The 12,202-nt window shown below is 35.3% G+C and overlaps 1 protein-coding gene across 2 annotated transcripts in view; it reads right to left on the reverse strand.

The window, feature by feature from the left end:
* The window catches only part of ATL1 (atlastin GTPase 1), a 91,722-nt gene that overhangs the window by 68,941 nt on the left and 10,579 nt on the right, over positions 1–12,202 (reverse strand). For both annotated transcript variants that reach the window (XM_021004651.2, XM_021004650.2), the window contains exon 2: positions 5,496–5,743. In XM_021004651.2, coding sequence (XP_020860310.1) covers positions 5,496–5,743 — 248 coding nt within the window. The remainder of the gene's footprint in view (positions 1–5,495; positions 5,744–12,202) is intronic.

Genomic DNA, 12,202 nt, shown 5'->3' on the forward strand with positions numbered 1-12,202 from the left:
AATTTTGAGAAAAGCAATAGGATTTTCTCTAAACTTTATGCAGATGTATATGATTGCCTTCTAAATTTATCTACCATGGAAATTCAAAATTTAAGTATGCTTTAATAATAAGTTCTCAAAATTGGATTAAGAATTTGTTAATTAAGGATTTTACACATAAATTGTATTGATAATGGTAAAGACTGTGAAATTATTTTCCCATTTTAAAATTATCTTTCTGATTGTTTTAAAAGGCAGAAGAACAAGCCATAATTGAGTTTCCTAAGAAAAAAGCACTAGGACCAGACAGACTTACAAGTGAGTTCCATCAAACTAATTCCAATATTAATAGTCAAAGAAGAGATGCTACCAAACTCCTTTTATGAAACAAATACAGTGCTGATACCTAAAACCAGAAAGAGTAAAAACAGAGAAAAGAAATTACTGACTAATTTCATTAATGAATATGGCTGAAAAAATCCTAAATAAAGCACTAACTAAAATATATTAAAATATATAAAAATATATTACCAAGTTGATACATTATGACCAACTGGGATTTATACCAGGAATCAAGGATGGTTAATTATAAGGCAAACTATTAGTATAATTGATTATATCAATAATAAAAGGAAAAAACATATGATTATATCAATAGATATGGAAAAAAGCTTTTGATAAACTATGACCTCATTTCTAATAAAAAAATTTGAAAATGTAGGCATAAATGGGTTTTTCCTTAAATTGATAAAAAGCATGTTTATCTAAAACCATCAGCAAGCATTATTTGTAATGGAGATAAACCAGAAGCCTTCCCAGTAAGATCAAATGTGAAACAAGGATGCCCACTGTCATCGATATTATTCAGTATTATATTGGAAATCCCAGTAATAGCAATGAGAAGAAACAGAAACAGAATCAAAATAGGGAATGAGGTAATAAAACTATCTCTTTTTGCAGAGAATATGATGATATATCTGGAAAATCCCAAAGATAACAAAAAAGTTAGTTGAAACAATTAATAATTTTAGATATATGACAAACAAATCCCACAAGAAGAGATAATAAGAGATACTCCATCTAAAATAACTCTAGCAAGGGTGGGGAACCTGTAGCCTGGAGGCCTATATGTCCTCAAGTATGGCCCTTTGACTGAATCCAAACTTCATTGAACAAATCAAATGTTTTGTGAAGTCTGAATTCAGTCAAAGGGCCACACTTGAGGACATAGAAAGTCACATGTGGCCTGGAGGATACAGGCTCCCCACCCCTGCAAGATAGTATAAAATACATGGAAGTACATTTGCCAAAACAAACCCAATAGCTATATTGAGATAATTGGAAAAGTATAAATTATTCATGGTAGGCAGGTCCAATATAATAAAAATGAAGAGCAAAAAATCAAGACTATCAAGGGAACTAATACGAAATGTAAAGGAAGGAGGTTTTACAGTATCTGATCTTAAACTGTATTTTAAGGCAGTAATAGAAATAGAAAAATAGCTCATAAAGTAAAAAAAGAGATTCTTATCAGGCACGGGATTTCGGTCAGGATAGGAACAGCAAATGGTATCTACACTGAAATTCTCTGGAGTTTCAAAATTGGAGAATCAAATTTAAATATTATTAGCAGAATTGTCTAGGAGCCTCTAAATTTGGAATCAGAGAAGCAGAGCCTCTTTTAGAGCTATCCTGAGAATAAGCATATTGTCCAAGAAAAGATATCTAGGGACAAGATAACTACATGAGACATCTGGGAATCAAAACGTGCTTGCTGAGAATGGGTTACTAGGAAACAACAAGACTTGATGTTAATTAATATTGGTGATAACTATTGTATTGCTTTGGTCTTTTGTTTTAAGATGTTTATGTTTAAATTTTCTTGGTTACCTTGGTAACATGTAAGTCTCCCGTCTCAAAACTAGTTTGTTGTGAGCCAAGTAATTTGATCTATACCTGACTTAATGTAATTATGCAATTATGGCAATTCTAAGAAAACTTTATTGCATTGTTTGAACCTAGCCCTGCATGGCTGGGAAACTGGACCATCCTTATGTGCTGTTTAGAGACTCTTAACTAATAACCTATAATATGCTGACCAGAAACTCAGATTCAAAGATTGGTGCAAGGAGTTTTCTCCAAGGGTTCCTATCAGGTCCTTCAGACTACTCCCACAGCTGCCAAACTTGTGGGTATGGACTCCTGGATCATCTGAAGAAAGCCCATGCTCCTGAGTGGACAGCAGAACTCTCCAGGGACCTCAAGGTTCATCTAGTATAGAACCAGAAGCAGCTAACATCCAAAAGAGACAGCTGTCCCAAGATTCTGGATAAGGGCTGAGTATACTGTCCTAGTTTTTTCTCCCTATTCTCTTTTGTTATGTGCCCAACCACCAAGGCCCTGATTCAAGTGTGTGTTGGCATTTTCTCCCCCTACATTCTTGGCCCCCCCTCTCTTTTCTGCTTGCAAGCAAACAACAGCTAGCAATGATACCTGGGACGTACTTCCCCAGTAGGTCCCCTCAAGGAACTGACCCCCTGGTAACCCTAACCCACTGGCCTCTTGTAGCATGTTGGCATACCTGCCTCTCTTTTACTGGCCAGAAGGGTGGGCATTCTTTCAAACCCCCTCCCTTTGGCCAAAAGAGGGAAATGTCAAGATATTAGGAGACACCCTGTTTTCCAGAGCTAAGGCCCAGCAAGCAGGCTGTGCCCTGAGCTTGGCATAACAACAATCCTTTGTGCTCACCCTGTGGATGATCTCAGCCACAGCAAAATCCCAGAACAGTTTATGAATCAAACTTCTCACATGGTTGTTCTTACTCCTCATTGTCAGGACTACAGCTCACTGCAAAGCCATAAGTATAAATCTTGAGATCTTTCCATACTTAAGCACCGCCCCCCACCCCATACACATACTAGGGGTGGAACTCTGACATTCATGTCCTTGCTTGCAAGCTGTTTCCTACACTTTGAAATTAAACTTCTGTTTGATTCCTGACTCCTCTCTCTCTCTAACCCACTTTGTTTGTCTCCTGTCACCCACAAGTTAGAGGCCAGTTCTGTCTAGTTGACAGCATTCACAGTTCCCAAATTTAAAGATTTTAGTTTTGCTTAAGAGGTTAATGAAGGCATTGCAATGCCTTCAGATTTGAATATTTGTCAGCCTGAAAGCTTTAGTGGACAGCTGTTTTTCTGGGTTTTGAGTGAACTATGATGTATTCAATATGTATGCAATCACAGAATGCTATTATTCTCAATTTCTAGTGATTGATTCCTGCTCCAGGATGGATTTAAAATAGAAAGAAAAATAAAGCTTTGTATGTGTTTATTGCTAACTGTCATTCAAATAACATGAGAAAAAAAATCTCTCGGGACTATAATTTGATATCATTCTGAGTTTTAACTTCAGGTAAAATTGTCTGAATTGTAGTTAAGTCAGTATCCCCTTTTAAGGGAAATGCCATGTGGTGCTCAAAGGGAATGCAATTTGAGAAGTGCTACAAGTGGATGTTCATGCCTGGGAAAATTGAGAAGACAACCTTTCAAATGGTGGAAACCTCTTTCTCTATTATGTTATTTCCTTTCTGAACAGCAAATTTTCCTACTTTATTAATTGAGTCTGGCTGTAGTACGCTATGAATAATGTAGAACTTTTCTATATGTTTGACTGTTCCAAGGAATGACTATGACTATGACTGTTACTTGAAATCAAAAAAAGGAAGCTCTATCCTGTTATACTTATGTCAGGTCAGTCTGTGCCCTTGAAGAGAAAGTATTCATTTTATAACCATGTTGCTACTTCTTTTCTTAGTGAATTTCTATAATAAATATACAGGAACTGTAAAAGCTTTTATATTTGATGAATCTTGTTGCTGCAATACTCAGCATCTCTGCGTTAGTATAATGGGATACAAGTATAAAAATCTTACTGTTTTAAACTTTATCATTTTAAATCTGTGATCACTAATAGTTATGGATTCAGGCATAAGATTAGATCCTTAAAATATCTCATTCTTTCTGGATGGTATGAGGATAATACATATTCTGGTTTTTTTTTTAGGCAATTGGGGTTAAGTGACTTGCCCAGGGTCACACAGCTAGGATAATACATATTCTGAAAGTAGGAACAGGACAAAAAACATTATGTGATAATGGAGTAGTACGCTTCACTTTGAGAAAAGCAACAAATACTGAGTTGTTTTCTCTAACAACCAGAATATATCTACATATGTGTAAATATACATATATGTGCACATATCTACACACATGTAAATATACATATATGTGTACATATCTACATGTGTGTGTGTGTGTGTGTGTGTGTGTGTGTGTGTGTGTGTGTTTCTATTAAGAAGAATGACCAAAGGACAAATTAACTCCATAAGGTTTAAACTGGTTTTTACCACATGAACTTATTACTGGAAAACTAAATCTAAGAGGAACACCTCTTCAGAACTGCCATTGAAATGAGGCCTAATCCAGAATTTCCAAGGGAAAATGTTTCCAAGGATCAGATGGCTACACAGTACAACTAAGACCCAACGTGAAATAAGATTTGATTAAATGTAGTTTAATCTATAACCTGACTTAGTTTACCTATAGAATCTGTTTAAGTTTGTTTGCATGAGATTATGCATGAGATTATGAATCTGTTTAAGTTTATTCAACTTCTATGACATTGAAGGAAGCATGAGATTGTGAATCTGTCCTTAAATTTTTTTTTTATATATTTATGGTCATAGCGTTCTTTTAATGACTGGGAAATCTCTCTGCATTATGTAGTATACTTGTTTCCTGGTACAAGTCTAAGTCCCCTGACTTATAGCCCCTGATTCTTATTCAATTTGATCCCTCTGACTGAAATGTTGGGAAAAATTTGCCATCAATCTGGTCCCTATCACTCCTTAAAGGAATTCTGTCAAATGAATAGTGAAGAGTATGCCTCCACTGACTTGGGACATTTTAAAGAGCTTCCTTTGAAACCTTAGTCTAGCTCTCTGCTTCCGTAATTGTGCTTCTTCTAGTATAGGAATGCTGGCTTTAAATACCCAATAAGAGAAAACTGCAGGAATTTTTTATTAAATTGTTTGAACCTAGCCCTGCATGGCTGAAAGTTCTGACTTGTTGGTGAGTGATCAGGTTTGTTTAATGTTTAATTCAGGACTCCAGATTATGTTGATCTCAAAAAATCCTTCCAGGGGCGCTAGATCCAAAGATTGATGTAAGGAGTTTTCTCCCGTTATGCATCTCAAGCAATCTCTGTGCTGGCCAATCAACTATTTCCTTGTTCCTTTTTTTGAATTTTACATAATGTAAAACTTCAGAGACTGGAGGGTGAGGGAAAGTGGCACCTTTTTTGGCTCTACTCCTTGCCCAATGACTTAATAAATTTCTTTCTAATTTTTTTTTCAGTTCTGAATTTGTTTTCTGCCAACAGGTACAATGTTCATTCAAAAGTATCCAGTTACAGAAGCAGAAGAACAAGAAAGTGTTTTAGAGAACTTCTTATCATACCTGGTTATACATATATCTCAACATGAAGTCCATGAGAAATGATTTTCCTTTTCTAAATGCTCCAGCTACAGAAACAGCAACAACTTCTTTGTCCCGGACAGCTTCTGAGAGAAGGATACGATTAAGTGCAATTTCATCTAATTCGAAGGAGTGATCATCTTTCATGACGAGGACCTGAACTGGCCCTGCCTTTTTCAAGGTATCCTCTTCTTCTGAGCTCCATTCATAAGCTTTTTCTGAAAACCCACCTGTTAAGGAGAAAAAGCAACAGAATTCAGATGAATGAGTTGATCTTCCAGAGCATACGTCCCTATTTGATAATCCCCAAGCTCTGTACACTGTAGGCATTGAGTGGCTCCATTTATTCAGTCGTGAGTTTGATCACATATATTATCTCTAGACTTGATTCCTCAATGTGGCCTATCTGGTCTTTCCGATCATTACATTGATTACATAACAAGTAAACTCAGGTTTCAACTGAACATCAAAGCAAGGTCCTAAATGAGGTACTCTAGTCTGTGTTCAAAGAAGGTATGAAAAATCAAAGTAAAGACTTACAAAAATGGAAAAAAAAAAGAGTTCAGAGGTTCAGGTCTAAGACCAAGGGAACAAAATCTTCCATCAGTTGCTGTATCTGACTTACTACTCAGATTTAGCCTGACTCAAGGATATATGCCTTAAATCCTAAAATGAAAACTTATTATGATCTCTTCCTTAGTCATCCCTCCAGATTCTTCTGGTTGTTTTCCTTCAAGATCATACTGAGTTCCTTATTTGGATACTTTCCCCTGCCTTCTTGCCCTTATAGCACTCTATGAATCAGCACTCCTGACTGACCCTTCCCCCCTAGACTATTCTTTAGTCTTCTCACTTGTTTGCCTGATCCTTGACAAGTGCCCAAAATATACTTTTCAGACTGTCCAGTGAAAGCTTGTTTATTAAAGCCTGTACTGTCTAACTCAGAGGCATTCCTACCATAATAATATTCACAAGAAAAGAACAGGGGTTAGTTGGAGAATGGGGTAGAGGGAGGAGAAAAGGAAGAGGAGGTGCTATAGAAGAAATAAAAGGACACAATAAAAGTACAGATTCCCTTTCCAGGGACTTTTAGTCACTTGAGGCTGACAGCCAGAGAGCACTACCGAAGTCTTCCCTGTAACTACCTCCCATTTGGATGCCAATATTCCATATCACTTTCATTCCCAAAGGTTTATTTTGCTTCTTCTGGCAAATGGACCTAGAGACTGTCCCTGATGGAAGGACAGAGATTAATTCCCTTTTACCTGCTCATCTTCTGACTATTTCCATTAAAATTTGCCCGGATCAAATATTTCCACTGTGGCTAGCAATGGATGTAGACTACTTATAAAAAGCTTGTTCTCTCCCGGACCACAAAAAGCCCTCCTAAAAAAAACTCCCTGGAAATGAGTTTATTCATAAGATGTGCCCTCAAAATGGAGCATATCCAGGAAAAAGTATATAGAAGAGATTTTTCAAAAAAAGAGTCACAGGAGATGAAACTTAAATACCTTTAAGGCATCAATGTTATTTACATAAATCTCAAATGGGAGAAATGAGAATGGTAACATCCCTAGGGTATAGATGTCTGGGACCCTGTAACTGGTGATCAGCAGTGAGGAGAACCATGTAGCTGGAAGTGTGCAGTAATTCAGAAAAGCAGCTGGTAGAAGTAAAAGGATTTGATTCTACCAGTTGGTGCTAAAAATGAATCATGAAATGAGAATCAATATTCCCAACAACCCCAATAGGAAAATGTCATTGGAAAAGTCACATGCTTAATGTCCTAAAGGTATTCAGAACTCTAAGTAGTTGTTGCTACTATTTATAGATGGAGCACAATAGAAAGGAAAAAACACACTGTAGTTGATCTGATGTGTCTTTATGGAATTAGCAGTCAGGGAATACTGCTTCTATGATGGCGCAAAGAGAGAAGAGCTATCTGTTCTATGATCCTAGAAAATTCAAAATTGCTATTACTTAAATTATAATTAATACAGCTGGATCAAGTAAAGATGGGGGGGTTCATTCTGGCCACACAATTCTGAGGGTATTGAAGGATCAATTTTCAAAATATCTGAAAGGAGAAAATACAAAATGATTCAAAAAAATCAAAAGTTTTTTACTACCTAAAAAGAAGAATTGAAAGGATATCAGTAACTAGCAACTGATATCTATTTTTCATTCCTACAAATTTTTATGAGAATAATTTTTAAACATATTTAACTACAAAACTATGAGAAAGGAACAGGCATGCTTTCACAAAAAACGACCATATCTTTGCAGTCACACTGAAAGGTACAGAGAGAATGACTATCCCAATGTGCTTATTTTTTGAATACTATAAAAAAAGTGTTTGATATGTTAGAACAAAATTCAGCTTTGAAGGCTCTCATCTGAGATTCCTTGACAAATTTAACAAGGTTAACTGTAGTTCATGATTCTTTGATTACTAATATTAATTGAGGCATAAAATAAAGACATCTTTGCTTGCTTGCCAAAGGTATTTTTACTATCATGGAGGATTTCTAGCCTAGAGTCCAAATGGGAGAGGGATTCCTGATCAATGGTAGGTTCTTCCAGATTCTCCTGCTTGTGGATGACATTATTCTGATCATACAAAACTCCAGAATAACTGCATACTTAAATGACATCTGTAATTTCTAAAAAGAGACACTGTCCATGTGGAAAAATCCAAGTGGATGAAGAATACCTGTTGTTCAGACCATGATATGCAGTTCGCTAAACAGTCCATTGAGGGAATTCATCAGTACATGTATATTGGACAGACACCTGGATGGACATTGAGCTAGTTCCATAATTAAATAGGAGGAAGGCAGTGAGCTATATTGGATTGCACTTTGAAATTATGTAGTATTCTTAATGAAACCAAGCTTCTTCTTCAAATAAAATCTCATCTTTTTAACATTAATATTCTTCTGGTAATATTATATTACTGCAAATCATGTAATGCCACAATCTCCACAGAATCACAGTTACAGGACATCCAAAGGCAATGGACATTTGCAAAGTGGGTGGAAATAGGTAGCAGCAAACATAATGCCAACAATTAATTACCCATGTGAAGTGCAGACAATGGCCTCTTTTGCTGTTTTACTCTAATTAAGGAAATGATCATTCTATTTTATGTTTAAGTAAAGTCCAAAATAAAAAAATAAAACAATAATTTTTTAAAAAACTATGACCTAAAAAAGAGCTGGACTATGCATACTTGTTATGAGGACTTTTTTATTATCAAATTGGGGCTGTAAGAGTGAGAGATATGAAATGGTTACCTAAACAAAGAAACAAGTAAATGAATAAGTAAATAAATTTTTGAAAGTCTTATCAGAGGAGGGCAGGTCTCCAGTCCATTTCAGTGGGTTATTGCTCAATCTAATACTGGACGAATCAGATTTTCTAGGAAGGACCTTGACAGCAGGCAGTGGAGTGGGACAGAAAAGCAGAGGTAGAGGAGCTACAAGGTCTGTATCCCAAAGAGACCAGAGAAAAGTGAAAAGGGCCTATATGTACAAAAATATTTATAGCAGCACTTTTTGTGGTTGGCAAATAATTAGAAATTGAGGATATGGTCATAAATTGGGGAATGGATGACCAAGTTGTGATATATAATTGTGATGTTGTGCTATATGAAATGATGAGCAGGATGCTTTCAGAAAAACCTGAGAAGACTTATGTATTGGATGTAGAGTGAGGTGAGAAGAATCAGGAGAACATTGTATACAGTAACAGCAATATTGTAGTGATGATCAACTATAAGTGACTTGACTATTCTGAGTAATGCAGTGATTCAAGACAATTCCAAAGGACTTATGATGAAAAATGCTACCCACTTCCAGATAAATATCTGATGGATTCTGAGTGCAGATTGAAGCCAATTGTTTTTTCACTGTAATTTTTCTTGAGTTTTTTTCCAACTAATATGAAATATTTTTCATGACTTCACATGTATAATTGATATCAAATTTCTTGCCTTCTCAATGCGTGGGGGAGAGGATACGGAAAGGAAAAGAAAAGGTTGGAGGAAGGGAAATAATTTAAAATAAAAAGGGATTGAGGACGATAGAGAAGAAAAAGCAAGGGATAATAGGATGGAGAGAAATAAACAATTAACTATCATAACTGTGAATGTGACTGCAATGAATTCACTCATAAAACAGAAGAAGTCAGAAGAATAGATTAGGAAGCAAAATCCAACAACAGAAAAAAAAACACGTAACATGAAGATTCACACAGAGTTAAAATAACGGATTGGAGCAAAATTTATTATGGTTCAGCTGAACACAAAAAAAGCAGAAGTAGCAATTATGATTTCTGGCAAAACAACAAAAATAGCCAACTAAAAGAGATATAGAGGGAAACTACATTTTACTGAAAGATAACATAGACCATTAATTGATTTCAACATTTAACACATATGTACCCCAAGGCATAGTTTCTAAAGACTTAAAGGAAAAACGGAAAGAATTACAAAGAGAAATAGACATTAAAACTATAATCATGAAGAATATAAATAAACAAAAAAGAAGTTAAGGTCCTGAAGAGAATTTTTTTGTTTTTTTGAATATTTTATTTTTTCCTAATTATATGTCAAAACCAATTTTTAACATTCGTTTAAAAAATTTTTGAGTGTCAAATTCTCTTCTTCCCTCTCTCCCCCCTCCTTGAGATGGTAAGCAATTTGATATAGGTTACATATGGGTAATCATGAAAAATATAGTTAAAACACAAAAAATAGAGAAAGTGAAAAATAGTATACTTTGATCTGCTTCCAGACTTCATCAGTTCTATCTCTGAAGGTGGATAGCATTTTTCATCGTGAGTCCTTTGGAATTGTCTTGGATGGATTGTATTGCTGAGGATAGCCAAGTCATTCACAGTTGTTAATTGTACAAGATTGCTGTTACTGTGTACAATAGTCTCCTGGTTCTGTTCACTTCACTTTGCACCAGTTCATGTAAATCTTTCCAGGATTTTACTGAAAGCATACTGCTTGTCATTTTTTTCCCCATAGCATAAAGGTATTCCATTAAAATCATATGCCACAACTTGGTCAGCCATTCCCCAATCCATAGACATCCTCTCCATTTTCAGTTCTTTGCTACCACAAAAAGAGCAGCTATGAATATTTTTTGTACAATTAGGTCCTTTTCCCCTTTAAAAAATCTCTTTGGGATACAGACCTAGTAGTGGTATTGATGGGTCAAAGGGTATGCACAATTTTATAGTCCTTTGGGCATAGTTAGTTCCAAATTCCTCTTCAGAATGGTTGGTTGGTGTCCCAATTTTCCCACATCTCCTCCACTATTTACCATTTTGCTTTGCAGGCATACTAGCCAATCTGATAGGTGTGAAGTGGTATCTCAGAATTGTTTTAATCTGCATTTCTCTAATCAACATTGATTTAGAGCATTTTGTCATATAGATAGCTGTGGCTTCTTCATCTGAAAATTGACTGTTCATATCCTTTGATTGTTTATCAGTTGGGGAATGACTTGTAGTCTTATAAATTTGACTCAGTTGTCTATATAGCTGAGAAAGAGGCCTTTATCAGAGACACTTGCTGTAAATATTTTCCCCTAGTTTTCTGCTTTCCTTCTAATCTTGGTTGTGTTTGTTTTGTTTGTACAGAAGCTTTTTAATTTAATGTAATCAAAATTACCCATTTTACATCTTGTAATGCTCTCCATCTTTGGTTATAAATTCTCTCCTCCATAGATCTGACAGGTAAACTATTCCATGCTCCCTTAATCTGTTTGTGGTATTAACCTTTGTGTCTAAATCATGTATACATTTTGACTTTATCATGGTATAAGTTGTAGGGCTATATACCTAGTTTCTGCCACACTGTTTCACAATTTTTGACAAATAGCAAGTTCTATCCTAAAAGTTTGGGTATTTGAGTTTATCAAACACTAAATTACTATGGTCCTGAAGAGAATTTTAAAAAAGTGATAGACCTCTGCTAATTACTGAATGTAAAGAAAAAGAAATAGACATCACCTGTGCGTGGTACCTTTACAAAAAAATCATATCTTACATAAAAACCATAGAAATGAAGAAAAGCAGAAATATCACACACATCCTTTACTCTTCACAATTCATTAAAGCTATATTAAGTGAAAAATCTTCAAAAAAATGTTAAAAAAATAAACTGGGGTAAATAACATAATCCCAAAGAATTGTTCTGGCATTTAGTTTCATTAACTATTTTGGTCTATAATTGCCCAATTAACTCTATGATCAGATGAATTCACAAGTGAGTTTTATCAAACAGTCAAAGAGAAATGTATTTCAGTATGATAGAAATGAGTTACTTTTATGACACAGATAGGATTTTGATACATAAGCTAGGGAAAATCAAAACAGGAAAACTAACAACAAATACATGACTATATTAATAGATACAGAAAAAAGCTCTGGACAGAATACAACACCCATTACTCTTAAAAATACTAGAAAACTAAGGAGTAAGTGGACTTTTCTTAAAATAATAAATTCTGTTATTGTTGTTCAGTCATGTCTGAGTCTTCATGACCCCATTTGGGGTTTTCTTGGCAAAGTTATTAGAGTGACTTGCCATTTTCTTCTCTAGCTCATATGTGAAAACTGAGACAAACATAAAGTGACTTGCCCAGGGTCACATACCAGCCAGTAAGTGTCAAAGG

Source organism: Phascolarctos cinereus, unplaced genomic scaffold, assembly GCF_003287225.1.
Source record: "Phascolarctos cinereus isolate Bilbo 61053 unplaced genomic scaffold, phaCin_HiC Scaffold_3;HRSCAF=262, whole genome shotgun sequence".
Taxonomy (NCBI): domain Eukaryota; kingdom Metazoa; phylum Chordata; class Mammalia; order Diprotodontia; family Phascolarctidae; genus Phascolarctos; species Phascolarctos cinereus.